At 36.2% G+C, this 15,534-nt stretch overlaps 1 protein-coding gene across 1 annotated transcript in view; it reads left to right on the forward strand.

The window, feature by feature from the left end:
• Window positions 1–15,534, forward strand: part of LOC306641205 (uncharacterized protein C8orf34 homolog) — a 490,512-nt gene that overhangs the window by 391,637 nt on the left and 83,341 nt on the right. Inside the window, 1 exon segment of the mRNA XM_079106179.1 lies at window positions 5,805–5,890. Coding sequence (XP_078962305.1) covers window positions 5,805–5,890 — 86 coding nt within the window.

The following is a 15,534-nucleotide window of genomic DNA, read 5'->3' on the forward strand; positions in this document are numbered from 1 at the left end:
CCACTACTTACACTATTCAAAACTCCCTCCTTAAAACTGATGTGACTACTGATAGTGTGTTTTTATTGATATTTTGGACCAATACTTGGCAGTTCATTGGCTATATGTTCAGTGTTCTTACTTTTCTTTACAGAGTGGAAAAATGGGATCAATTGAGTCTTAAAGCATCAAAATTCTAACCACTTCTGTGACTACCCATACCCTGAGCAAGCTCTGACTTCTTTTCTCTTGATTGATCCATCTTCCTTAAGTCTATTTTGTATGACTCAGGGGTAAATAAATATTCCAACAATATTTATTTAGTAAGATTCTGTTGGTCATGCACATATGCCAGGTACTATGATAAGCATAATAATCCCATGAATACAATTTTCATTGACTTATTTACTATTAAGACTGAATCAGTAGGAGATAACTAATGACTTACAAAAGTTGAGAGAGAATTTTCTAATATTTATAACAACATTTCCTTTAATTATCACTGGACAGTATAAAATTAAATCTGATTCATTAATTTTAAACTCAAATACATTTGCTATCTTTATCAGCTTCATTTGTACCTCATTCCAAATTCTCTGCCTCACTTCTTGTTGACCACTCTTTTGCACATGTCTCAAGTTGCGGTAACAGGCTTTGTGCATGCGCAACATTCAGCATCTCACCTTATCCTAGACCTTAGATCTTATTTCCTGCCCCAGGATAGCCAATGGGCACTATTCAGTACTAATGCACGTGCATCTCATAAGTTCAGGAATATCAATGCTGAAGCACCATCCTTGATCTTGAGCCTAAGTTTTCCTCAGAAATTTTTGTGAGAATAGGAGCAGTCACCTGTGCAGGGTTTGACTCACTCCATCATTGTGCTGGCTTTCCTTTTTTCATTTGTCACTTCTACATCCCTCATTCCTACTGCTGGATTGTACAGCCACTTAATGTGTGAGCGTTTGGCTCATTTGCTGCATTATGGTGAACCTGGCTAAAAACAGCCTTACCCTAAATACAAGCAGGATAATGCTCAACACTTCTCAAGGGAATATAATTATAATTATACTATAGTATTCTGTAGAAAAATTCCCTGTATGTAGGATGGGTTATATCTTTTCTTAATCTTCAAAGTGAAATAATCACTTAAAAATACCTTAGAAATGTCTGTCAGAGTTTACAAGGTACCAAGATGGGCCTAAGCTACATGTTAAGTGCATGAAACACATAAAGACCAGAATTCTTTCCTTTAAGATACAGCATGTTGACAAACACAGACATCTAATATGCAACTAAAAATTCAGTAAAGTAAGAGTTATGGAAAAGATTTGTAACCATGGTAAGACTTCCAGAAGAAAAGCTTCTGTAAAGAGGATAATTTAGAATGAAAAAGATGGAAATAAACCACATAGTAAATGGAGGAGGTAAATGCTGCCAGAGATAATAGTATAATGACACAGAGGCTTAATAACAAAATACCTTCCAAAAGCGAAAGTAGTTTGGGGTTTATGGAGTATAAAATCCTGGTGGGATATCCAAGAAGATGAATCTGTAGACACAGGTAGGGATTGTGCAATCAAGAGGCTCAGATGCCTTGCTAAGGAAACCATAACTCATTCTGCAGGGAATGTGAAGCCAATGAAAATGGTAGTTCTTAAACCCTTTTGAGTCAAGGATTATTTTGAGAAGCTGGTTAAAATTGCTTCTCTCTCTCCAGAAAAATATCACAAACACCCAAAAGTCTTCATTCCATTCATTATGAATTACTTTAACTCCCTTAAAACCTATTCCTGGACCCAGTAGGACTACTTATGTTAAGACCTTTTACACTAAAAGGTTTAAAGCATTATAGTAATATGGTTGGATACATGTTGTGAACATTTTGGTAGCAATATGGAAATGGATTTTTGGAAGGCAAATTTCTAAGTATGAATATCTGTGACAAAACTACATGATAATCCAGTCAAATCAAGATGAGCAATCATATCATAGCATTCGTATAAAAGAAGGGATGGATGTAACTGACAACTTGAGGAAGTACTGTTAGCAAGACTGGAATGGATTAGTAATGTGCAGGTGATAATGGAGATGAGTTTGCTTTTGGATGCATTGCCTTTGAGGAGCTTAAAGCATCCAAAGAAAATGTCCTGCAAGAATTTGGTATATCCATCTTGAGCTGAGGATTCAAGATAAAAAGTCTACAAAGAAAAAAGAGCCTTTAAAGGAGACTAAAAAGAGATATTCATGTAATCAGTCAGTTAGGTAGGAGTGTGAGGGGCACCCAGAAAATCAGCAGAGAATGAGTAGGTGTTCACACAAGGTTAAATAAAGAGGTCTGGAAAGTTTCCACTGCACATGTCCATTAAGATGTCAGGTGTAAGCCGTTTTCCCAGAGTGGTTGAAGCACAAACCAAATTAAAACAGGTGGAGGAGGGAATGAAAACTAGAAGTAAAGGTATTGGTTGAAGAATATTTTAGAAGTTTAGCTCTAAGAAGAATGTACAAGAGAAGGCCCACAGCAGCTAGATAATCATAGAAGCAATTTATTTGTTTGTGTGTGTGTAAGTGAGCTTGTTTATATACTGTGGGAAAGGGGAGTGCAGGTGAACAGAATAATGGTGGTGACATGGAAGTTGGTTAAACAGACTGAAGACCAAGACACAATGGAATCTAAGCCATGAGCCTAATGGATGGCCTACACCTTACACAAGGAGAGGGTCTCTCATTCTCTGTGAATTGGAAAGTTGGTGAATATAGGTCAAGGTGAAGATAATTATGAGATTGGCATGTGAGGGAGAGTTGAGTTTTTTTTTTTTTTTTTTTTTCCTGATTATGTAACTTTTCTCAGTGACACAGAAGAGTGATGACATTTTTGAAAAGACTGTGAAAGGACTGAAGGAAAGACAATCAAGAAACCCAGGTTTAAAGCCGGAGTCTCCTGGTTTCTACTCACCAATCCCAGAGGGTTCCTGACTTCCTTCATGTTACTCAGCTACACCTAAGTAGGGAATGGTAGATTACTACAAGGCTGAGGTCTGGTTGGGCAGAAATGGCAGAAGGACAGAGTGCACGGGAGTTGAGAAGAAAGTGAGATCCAGTTAGTGGGGAAGGAAGGGAATCAGGAGAAGCTGGATACCCAGGAGAAAATGAAGGGAGGGAGGATCTACAGCTATTGAAGAGAAAGTGTTACGTAGAGTGAGAATGTGAAAGAACCCAAAGGAATTAAGTTTGTTTTCAGAAAGTATTGGATTTATGGGTTTTTGACATGGAGCAGTTTCAGTTGTCTGTCCTTGGGTTAGGAAAGGTGAAGTGGAAGGGTGGATCTCCAGCTGAGAGGAGTGAGGGGGCTGTGGGGTTAGCAAGTGAATCTACATGCATGAACACTCAGGATGGTAGCCTGTTTGAAGAAGTAAACTTTGAGCCTAAGCAAAGTCTTTTTTAATTAAAAAAAAATTTTTTTTTTTAATTCCTCTGGGAAAAGTCTTTACAGGCCTTATCTGAGATTGATGAGTTAGGCATCCTTCTTTGGAGAGGGGATACTGTATTTCTTTTTTGGAGTACTGGGTATTGAACCTATGGCCCCTTACATACTAAGCCTGAGTTCTACCACTGAACTCCAACCCAGCCCCAGTACTGTGATATTCTTGGAGGAGAAAAGAGTTTCAGGATGATCAAGAGGAGCAGGAAGCATCCTCTGCAGGGGTTGAAAATATAACAGTGTTTGCTTAATATGCAAGAGTGGTTTCAGAAAGCAAAGAGAAAAGGTTTGAGAATATGAGTAAAAGTCTTGTGGTAAAAAAAAAATTAAAAAAAACAAGAACAATTTAACTTTTTAAAGGCTCAATTTCCCGAACTTGTTCACACCAGCCTTGTTTGCATAGCACCTATTAACCTCTTACAGAAGTAACGTTGTGCGCAGTACAGTTTGGGGAACATTGGCAGAGCTAGGAGAGTGTTCTGTAATCACATTGTTGCCAAGTCATGATAAAGATAACTCTTGGGGTATCTGGAGGGCAGTGTTTGGACAAAGATGAGCTGGCTTTAAGGCCACCCAATTTGTTGGCTTTCTTAGTTCATGGCCATTTGACTTTTCAACTCAGCTGATTGAGAACTCTTTGAAATCAGGGATGGTTATAATTTCTTTGCATCTCTATAATGTTGGTTTCATCACTGAGCATGTCAATAAATGCTAAAAAAATATTTTGGTCTACTTATGAGTGTGCAGTGAGTCAAAAAATATGGCATAGTTTTTAATGTCTTGCTTCTCTCTGTCTTTCTTGGGAATTTATTTTCCTCTTAGATTTTTAATCCAATGTTAAATACCCATATATGTTGGAGTTCTTGTGAATATTTAATAATAATTATTACTTTCACTGAATATGTACTTATATACTTTCTTTGATAGTTTTGATAGGATGATCCTGGACAAAGAGATTTAAGAAAAGAATATTTGATATTGTTGATTATTGAAGTAGTTTTTCTAATTACTTCAAGTACACAAAGAAGAAATAATATAAGGAAGGTTTGAGACATAATAGCTAATTCAGGTACTTAAAAGTGGTATTTTAAATTTGAAAAATTAATTAAGATATAATATACAGGTATATCTAACCAAAAAGTAGTATGATTATTAGGAAATTGCCCTTGAGAATTTTTTAATTACCTTATGCAGGACAGTAAATATGGTTTTATGTATACATAAAATAAAATGTAGTATGTGTATAATTTATTATACTGCTATGCATAGAGTTTAATAATATAAACATAAAAATGCAAGTATAATTCATAATATTTATAATTATAAAAAAGGTAAATAGGGAAAGATGCACATTTGATTCAACTTTGCAAAAGTCCAAAGCAAATCATTATTTTTCTATGGTATAAAAAAGCAAGGATATAAAATGACTGAAAATTATAGCATTGGAGTCCAGTATAGTTGTAAATTATATTTCTATTTCTAACAAACTGTAATGTTATATTTCATTCACTTATTAATATTTTCCTATGAGGACATTTGTCATTAGCAAAGTACAAGAAAAAGTAAGGACACTGGTAGAAATTTCCAGTCTGAGTTGTTTGTTACACTTTCTCCAACATCAGCAGAGCTGTGTTTATTTAAGAGAGAGTGCAAAACATGTTGCTGAGCTCCACCTTCCTTTGATAATGGGGCTTTGGAACGTGATACTAATCCAGAGGTGAACTGGATATTGCCAGTCCACTTTTCTCACTTTAGAGATGAGAATACAGAGTAGTTCAGAATACACTGTCACAAAAGTACCTGCACAGTCTTCCTTTCCTGAGGGAAACCCAGTGTCTCTGAGAACCCAAGGTAGTTACACCTCAGAAATCTTCACTCTCACTGCTGAGACTGGTCTTGACCTGTAGGACTTTTAGCTCAGGTTGGTTGATTTGGAGAGCAGTGTTGACACACCTTTGTGTAATCATGAAAACCGTACTGGACCTAGTAGTTAGGTGAGCACATTGTATCAGCCTCTTGTTTTTCTTCCACTCAACCTCCCTTTGTAGTTTCAGGGAAAACATTTGCTTATAAATGTTTCTCTGGTCAGCCTCAGAAGTGAAGTGGATTGAACCTAGATCCCACTTGCCAAGTATGTAAGAGGAAAGGTAGAACACTTTTCCTTAAAGCCTACAAAAGCAAAGAAACTACATTAAGATGGCTTGAGTAAATTTTATTTCTACTTTGAAAAGATTCATGTCTAGATTTTGGGTCTAGAAATTCAGTCTTAATCCCCATAGTGTGTGTTTTATATTTTATAATTTAAGATCATTAGATGTTTCAATCACCATTTTTAATTATTTAGGCTTCAAGGAGACAATCTGGCTGAAAGGACGGAAGAGACGTTACAGTTACTTCATTCTCCAGATGAAATAATCCCAGATTCATTGGGTAAGTTTTAAATTCAACAATATTTATTTCAGTTTTAGTGGCTCTTAATGATTAGAAGGAAGAAAGAAAGAAAGAAAGAAAGAAAGAAAGAAAGAAAGAAAGAAAGAAAGAAAGAGAGAAAGAAAGAAAGAAAGAAAACATCTTCCCTTGCACCAAATCCCAGCAGCTGTGGGTCACCTGACCATCACTAGCACACTCCTTTGAGCACTCCTTTTATCAGGAGGTAAGGCAGAGGACAAAAAGAAGTAGAAAATGTGCGTTCTGAGAAACAGCAAGGAGTTCTTGTTTATTCCCCAAATTGTCACCAATTCCAACTTGTGTTAGAACCCTACTTTCCCGCTGGTTCTATAGAAAACAGAACTCATTATCTGCCCCTTGAAACTTGACTTATCTCCTACTCCCATTCTTACATCATAGATCCATTCAATCTTCTTGGGGGGAATGTTAATACCAGGCTTGAAAATACCATACACTTTCTCTCTCAGCCCTGTGTTAAACTGGTGTTCAATCATGTCAATGTCACTTTGGAATTTCCTCTCTGAGCCAGGCTCCTCTCCACTTGTCCTGATAGTGGCCAGTGTATGTTTTTCTTCTGTTTCTTCATCTAGTGTAAAAACCTTCTTTCCCCTCCTTAGTTCATTTACTTGCTAAAAATAAAGCTGCTTAATCTGCACCTATTTTATATAGGACAAAATTCAAAATCCATAACAGCATATGAAGTTAATGTCAGAGCACTTCAAAATTTTGCTGAATAAGTTAGTAAGTACATGGATTTCTGCTCCAGTGCTGTCTAAGACACATCATCTCTTCCTTAGCCAGTGTTCTAACAAGATAGTATATCAAGTAAAGACATTTAGAAGAGAAACCATAGGATATTTCCTTATACCTAAACAGAGAGGGGCATCTTACATAAGACAAGAATTTAAAAACTTAAAATATATAACAAAACAATAATGCACTGTACATTTCAAAACACTAGAAGAAAGGATCTTGGATGATTTTACCATTAAGAAACAAATGATGAATGAGGAGACAGTTGTATTTAACCTGATTCAACAATGTATGCATGTATTGAAATATCCTGTGGTATTATATTGATATGTACAATTTTGCTGCTTTTGTTTATCAGTTACAATTATATTTAATTTAAATAAGAATTAGCTAAATTTTTAAAAAGAAAAACAATAATCAAATATTCAACCATAGAAAATTAAGAACTGCTGTTCACCACAAGATACCAGCAGAGAAGTCACAAAATGGGAAGATGTATTTGCAATTGACCAAAGATTAATATCCAGAATATGAAGAACACCTACAATTTAATAATAAAAATTAACATAGAAAAATAGGCAACAGACATAAAAAGACATTTCACAGAAGAGGAAATATAAAGGGCCAATGAGTGTATGAAATATATGTCACTACTAACCAGGGAAAAGCAAATTAAGACCATGTTGACTTGTAATTGTATAGCCATTTTTTGGCATTGGTTAAGAAAGCTGGTAAAACCAAGTGCTGGTGAAGACATAGCTGAGAGGAAAATCATACATCCCAGATTGAGTGTAAACAATTTTGGAAATGTTTTCCACTATCTAAAAATCTTGAGCTTTCATAAAAACTAAAACCCAGAAGCTCTATTTCTAGAAAAATGTCTTAGAGAATCGAGTCCTGATGTATGAACAAGTCTCATTGTTATGCTCCTCCCTCTGACTATTATGCTCCTTTGCTCTAAGGTCACCCTAAGTGCCCCTGATGTCCTGCCCACAACAATGTTCTTTTTCTCAGGCCTAATCATCTTTTAATTGCTTCATATGTATTCCTTCTTCTCACATGCTTATTGAGATTTTTTTGAGTAGCCTAGCATGCCCAATATAAAACTAATATGAGACAGATCCTGGTTAACAGTTTGCCCACTAATTGTGTAAATTCTATGAAAACCATTTTAAGTGATCAATCTATATAGATATATATTCTTTAGCAACTGCATTTACATAATTACTTAGAACTATAAGGATTTAAATATCTTGGACTATTAAGTAATACATCTAATAATAAGTTTTGATTTTTATAATTTTTTTTCTTTTTTTTCAGAACTGGGGCTTGAATCCAGGGCCTTGCACATGCTAGGAAGTTCTCATTCTAGGAAAGTTGAGCTATACCCCCAGCCCTTTTTAAATTTTGAGACAAGGTCTCACTAAGTTGCTGAGGCTGACCCCAAATTTGTGATCTTCCTGATTCAACCTCTCTAGTAGCTGGGATTACAGGTGTGAGCCATTGTGCCTGGCCAGTAATAATGTTTTCATTTAAATCCTGCATGCAGTGGCAAAAAATAAAAATCATGAAATTTAAGTTCTTTTCTTGAAATGCTAAAGTTTTGTATTCTCTGCACTCAAATACTTAGTAAACCTGATGAACGAATTCCAAAATAGGAGTTCCTGGTTTAGTATATTCTTTTTTAAAAAATTTCATTGCTCAAATACTAAATAGTCCCAGAACTGCGGGCAGATTCTCTGAGGAGGGGCAGCCTAAGGAGATTCATCTGCGAAGGGTGAGGCTCCCAGGCCCAGGAGGTAGGGCCGGGCCCCTGGGAACTTTGCAGAGGAAGGCAGCCCAGCCCAGGCGGTAGCTGTAAATTGAGGGGAACCTCTAGGAGGGAATTGACCAGCGAAACCTCCCCACCGGGTGAGTCTTCCCTGCCAGGTGAGGTTTCCCCACAAGGATGGTAAAACCAGAGACTCAGGCCCAAACAGGCCTTGCCTCAGCCCGCAGCCTAGGTCCCCTTTGGATGACCATTGGTCAACAAGTGGAGGCACCTCTGCCCACTAGCAGGGATTATACCCCACCTGAAGGGCACCACTCCTAGAGAGGCAGCTTCCTTGTGGAGCACCGCATTATCAACTTCCTCCAAGACTTCAGCCTACTGAAGGCTAAGGGAGGATATATATAGAAATCTTCAGGGACATTGTAAGTCAATAGAGGAAATCTACAATATCTCAGCGGTCCACTGATACCTGAACAATATGAGAAAACAAGGAAAGAAAATGCTGCAAACAAATCTAGATGTTACATCAATAAAACCCAATGACAGCATGGCAGAAGAAATGACAGAAAAGGAGTTCAGAATGTTCATAATTAAAATGATCAGAGAAGCAAACGATGAGATGAAAGAGCAAATGCACGCACTGAATGATGAGATGAAAGAGCAAATGCAGGCATTGAATGATCGCACCAATCGACAATTAAAAGAGCAAATACAGGAAGCAAAAGATCATTTCAATAAAGAGTTAGAGATATTGAAAAAAAACCAAACAGAAATCCTTGACATGAAGGAAACAATAAACCAAATTAAGAACTCCATAGAAATCATATCCAGTAGGATAGAACACCTGGAAGACAGAACCTCAGACATTGAAGACAAAATATTTAACCTTGAAAACAAAGTTGAACAAACAGAGAAGATGGTAAGAAATCATGAACAGAATCTACAAGAACTATGGGATATCATGAAAAGGCCAAATGTAAGAATTATTGGGATTGAGGAAGGCCTAGAGAAACAAGCCAAAGGAATGAACAATTTATTCAATGAAATAATATCAGAAAATTTCCCAAATCTGAAGAATAAAATGGAAAATCAAGTTCAAGAGGCTTATAGGACTCCAAATACACAAAAACAACAGACCCACACCAAGGCACATTATAATGAAAATACCTAACATACAAAATAAAGACAGAATTTTAAAGGCCGCGAGGGAAAAGAACCAAATTACATTCAGGGGGAAACCAATAATGATTTCAGCAGATTTTTCAATCCAGACCCTAAAAGCTAGAAGGGCCTGGAACAACATTTTTCAAGCCCTGAAAGAAAATGGATGCCAACCAAGAATCTTATACCCAGCAAAACTTACCTTCAAATTTGACGATGAAATAAAATCCTTCCATGATAAACAAAAGCTAAAAGAATTTACAAAAAGAAAGCCAGCATTACAGAACATTCTCAGCAAAACATTCCATGAGGAAAAGATGAAAAACAAAGAAGCAAATCAGCAGAGGGAGGAATTATCCTAAAGGAATTGTCAAATAAAGGAGGAAACAAGTTGTGTCAAACAAATAAATAAATAAAATTTAAAAAATGAACCAAATGACCGGGAAACCAAATCATATCTCTATAATAACCCTGAATGTTAATGGCCTGAATTCATCAATCAAAAGACATAGACTATCAGATTGGATTAAAAAGAAAGATCCAACAATATGTTGCCTGCAAGAGACTCACCTCATAGAAAAAGATACTCATAGACTAAAGGTGAAAGGATGGGGAAAAACATACCATGCACATGGACTCAGCAAAAAAGCTGGAGTATCCATCCTCATTTCCGATAATGTGGACTTCAAGCCAAAGTTAGTCAGAAGGGATAAAGAAGGTCATTTCATACTGCTTAAGGGAAGCATAAATCAGCAAGATATAGCAATCATAAACATCTATGCCCCAAACAGTGGCTCATCCATGTATGTCAAACAAATCCTTCTCAATTTCAGAAACCAAATAGACCGTAACACAATAATACTAGGTGATTTTAACACGCCTCTCTCACCACTGGACAGATCTTCCAGACAAAAATTGAACAAAGAAACCATACATCTCAATAACACAATCAATAATTTAGACTTAACAGACATTTATAGAATATACCATCCAACCAAGAGCGAATACACTTTCTTCTCAGCAGCACATGGATCCTTCTCTAAAATAGACCATATATTATGCCACAAAGCTAATGTTAGCAAATACAAGAAGATACACTACCATGTATTCTATCAGATCATAATGGATTGAAGTTAGAAATAAATGAAAGAGTAAAACACAGAAACTATTCCAACATCTGGAGATTAAACAATATGCTATTATATGATGAATGGATAACAGAAGATATTAGGAAGGAAATTAAAAAATTCTTAGAGGTTAATGAGAACAAAGAAACATCATATCAAAATCTCTGGGACACTATGAAAGCAGTACTTAGAGGGAAATTTATTTCATGGAGCGCATTTAAGAAAAGAAGTAAAACTCAACAAATAAACGACCTAACACTACAGCTCAAAGCCCTAGAAAAAGAAGAACAGAACAGCACCAAAAGTAGTAGAAGACAGGAAATAGTTAAACTCAGAGCTGAAATCAATGAAATTGAAACAAAAGAAACAATACAAAAAATTCACAAAATAAATAGTTGGTTCTTCAAAAAAAATAAACAAAATTGATAAACCTTTAGCCACACTAACAAAGAGAAGACGAGAGAAAACCCAAATCACTAAAATTCGGAATGAACAAGGAAATATCACAACAGACAGGATTGAAATACAAAACATAATTAGAAGCTGTTTTGAAAATCTATACTCCAACAAAATAGAAAATTTCGAAGACATCAACAGGTTTCTAGAGACATATGAATTGCCTAAACTGAACGAGGAGGACATACACAATTTAAATAGACCAATTTCAAGTACTGAAATAGAAGAAGTCATCAAAAGCCTACCAACAAAGAAAAGTCCGGGACCAGATGGGTTCTCAGCCGAGTTCTACAAAACCTTTAAAGAAGAGCTCATTCCAATACTTCTCAAAGTATTCCATGAAATAGAAGAGGAGGGAACCCTCCCAAACTCATTCTATGAAGCCAATATCACACTGATACCTAAACCAGACAGAGACTCATCAAGGAAAGAAAATTTCAGACCAATATCCTTCATGAACATCGACGCAAAAATTCTCAACAAAATTTTAGCAAATCGCATACAAAAACATATTAAAAAGATAGTGCACCATGATCAAGTGGGTTTCATCCCAGGTTGAACATCAAGGTTGGTTCAACATCAGGAAATCAATAAACGTAATCAAAAACATATTAAAAAGATAGTGCACCATGATCAAGTGGGTTTCATCCCAGGTTGAACATCAAGGTTGGTTCAACATCAGGAAATCAATAAACGTAATTCACTATATTAATAGACTTAAAGTCAAGAATCACATGATTATTTCAATAGATGCAGAAAAAGCATTTGATAAAATACAGCACCCTTTCATGCTCAAAACACTAGAAAAAATAGGGATATTGGGAACATTCCTTAACATTGTAAAGACCATTTATGCTAAGCCCATGGCTAATATCATTCTAAATGGTGAAAAACTGAAAGCATTCCCCCTAAAAACTGGAACAAGGCAGGGATGCCCTCTTTCACCACTTCTGTTCAACATCGTTCTTGAGACTCTGGCCAGAGCAATTAGACAAACCAAAGAAATTAAAGGGATACGAATTGGAAAAGAAGAACTCAAACTATCCCTGTTCGCTGATGACATGATTATATATTTAGAGGAACCTGGAAATTCCACCAGAAAACTCTTAGAACTCATACGTGAATTCAGTAAAGTAGCAGGTTACAAGATCAATGCCCATAAATCCAACGCATTTTTATACATAAGTGATGAACCTTCAGAAAGAGAAATTAGGAAAACTACCCCATTCACAATAGCCTCGAAAAAAATAAAATACTTGGGAATCAATCTCACAAAAGAGGTGAAAGACCTCTACAATGAGAACTATACAACACTAAAGAAAGAAATTAAAGAACACCTTAGAAGATGGAAAGATCTTCCATGTTCTTGGATAGGAAGAATTAATATTGTCAAAATGGCCATACTACCTAAAGTGCTATACAAATTCAATGCAATTCCAATTAAAATCCCAATTGTGTACCTTACAGAAATAGAGCAAGCAATTATGAAATTCATCTGGAAGAATAAGAAACCCAGAATAGCTAAAGCAATCCTTAGCAGGAAGAGTGAAACAGGGGGTATTGCAATACCAGATCTTCAACTCTACTACAAAGCAATAGTAACAAAAACGGCATGGTATTGGTACCAAAATAGAAAGGTAGATCAGTGGTACAGAATAGAGGACACGGACACAAACCCAAATAAATACAATTTTCTCATACTAGACAAAGGTGCCAAAAATATGCATTGGAGAAAAGATAGCCTCTTCAACAAATGGTGCTGGGAGAATTGGAAATCCATATGCAACAGAATGAAACTAAACCCATATCTCTCACCATGCACGAAACTAAACTCAAAATGGATTAAGGACCTGGGAATCAGACCAGTGACCCTGCAGATTATAGATGAAAAAGTAGGTCCAGATCTTCAACATGTCGGCCTAGGACCAGACTTCCTTAACAGGACTCCCATAGCACAAGAAATAAAAGCAAGAATCAATAACTGGGATAGATTCAAACTAAAAAGCTTTCTCTCAGCAAAGGAAACTATCAGCAATGTGAAGAAAGAGCCTACAGAGTGGGAGAATATCTTTGCCAATCATACTTCAGATAGAGCACTTATCTCCAGAATCTATAAAGAACTCAAAAAACTCTACTCCAAGAATTCAAATAATCCAGTGGACAAATGGGCTAAGGAAATGAATAGACACTTCACAGAAGAAGATCTACAAGCAATCAACAAACATATGGAAAAATGTTCAACATCTCTAGTAATAAGAGAAATGCAAATCAAAACCACCCTAAGATTCCATCTCACCCCAATTAGAATGGCAATTATCAAGAATACGAGCAACAACAGGTGTTGGCGAGGATGTGGGGAGAAAGGTACACTCATACATTGCTGGTGGGGCTGCAAATTAGTGCAGCCACTCTGGAAAGCAGTGTGGAGATTCCTTAGAAAACTCGGAATGGACCCTCCATTTGACCCAGCTATCCCACTCCTTGGCCTATACCCAAAGGACTTAAAATCAGCATACTACAGAGATTCAGCCACATCAATGTTCATAGCTGCTCAATTCACAATAGCCAGACTGTGGAACCAACCTAGATGCCCTTCAATTGATGAGTGGATAAAGAAACCGTGGTATATATATACAATGGAATATTACTCAGCCATAAAGAATGATAAAATTATGGCATTTGCAGGCAAATGGATGAAATTGGAGAATATCATGCTAAGCGAGATAAGCCAATCTCAAAAAGCCAAAGGACGAATGATATCGCTAATAAGTGGAGGATGACACATAATCGGGGGGAGGGAAGTGTTAGTGTTAGGGTTAGAGTTAAGGTTAGGGAGGCGGGCAAGTTGGAGGAAGGAAGGACTGTATAGAGGGAAAAGAGGGGTGGGAGGGGTGGGGGGAAGGGAAAAAACAGAATGAATCAAATAACATTGCTCTATGTAAATTTATGATTACCCAAATGGTATGCCTTTACGCCATGTACAAACAGAGAAACAACATGTATCCCATTTGTTTACAATAAAAAAAAAGAAAAAAAAAAAAAAAACCAAATACTAAATAGTGTAGTTGAATATTATTGGATTATCCAAAAGCTGTCATATGACTTTTGTATCAACTGTGTATCCACCTTGAATTTGGCTCAACGTGTATAAGTGTTTCTAAGAAAAAATTGTAATTTTGTGCATAAAACACCATGTGACACAAGTGGCAATAGTAAAAATAATGACAGGAAGAAGTTGATGAAGCTAAACATTTTGATAAACTTTATAGGCTTCTAAATTCCTATCATAAGCTCAGTCAACTGAGACAAAATTTCTAGTCCAAATGCTAACAGAGTCTTATTTTTTAAGAAAAATTTTCCATGCGTCAGTTTCTTTTTTCCCTCATGTGTTATTTTGTTCTCCTGAATGAGGTGAGGGGAGAAAATCAACTCCGCAATATTTGACAAATTTAGTGACTAACTTCCCATCAACTCCTATGTGACTTAAAAAAACTCCAATAATCATTCCCTTGTCTTTGAAAATCATGAATACTTATAAGATAAATTTCTCTGGAATAACAAAGTTATTTACATATTTGCATGCACTAATAATTGTTAATAAACAAGTACTTAAGAATTCTTAAGGAAAAAAGATGACCCCTTGAGCATTAGAAATAAAAGATTTTATGGCGGGTGTGTTGGCACATGGTAGTAATCACAGCAACTTGGGAGGCTGAGGTAGGAAGATCACGAGTCTGAGGCCAGCCTAAGCAATTTAGTGAGATCCTCAGTGACTTAATGAGATCCTGTCTCAAAATAAGAAATAAAGGACTGGGGGTGGAGCTCAGTGGTCAAGTACCTCTGGGTTCAATCCCCAGTACCAATCAATGAATAAATAAAACAAAACACTTTATTATCATGATATCTATTTGCCCTAACTTGCTTGTTAGATCTGTACTCTATCATAAGATTTGGTCTCTGTGGCAGGACTCATTCCAGTTAATAGCTTCTGATAGGGTCAGATATGTAAATTCTCAAATATTCTGGCAGCGCTTCACAGTTGTCCCTTTGCCCTAATTTCAGTGTGCTTTACCCAGATCACACCAGATACAGCATGGATAAACAGGAAGAATTCAACGCAAACAAGAATAGAGCAGAGTGTGAAATCATGAAGTTACCAATACCTTCTCCTTGCAAATATTCTTTGTTAAAAAATCAATACTGTAAATGTGTTCAAATGAATTCCATGAGAATCATAGAAACTTATCTTATTCAACATGTTTTGAAAGTGCTTACTGAAGTGCCTGACATATAGTATTTCCTCAATAAATGACTACACAGAATACTGTAAATAATTGAATGAACGAATTAATACACAT

The sequence above is a fragment of the Sciurus vulgaris genome, assembly GCF_902686455.1.
Source record: "Sciurus vulgaris genome assembly, chromosome: 1".
Classification (NCBI taxonomy): domain Eukaryota; kingdom Metazoa; phylum Chordata; class Mammalia; order Rodentia; family Sciuridae; genus Sciurus; species Sciurus vulgaris.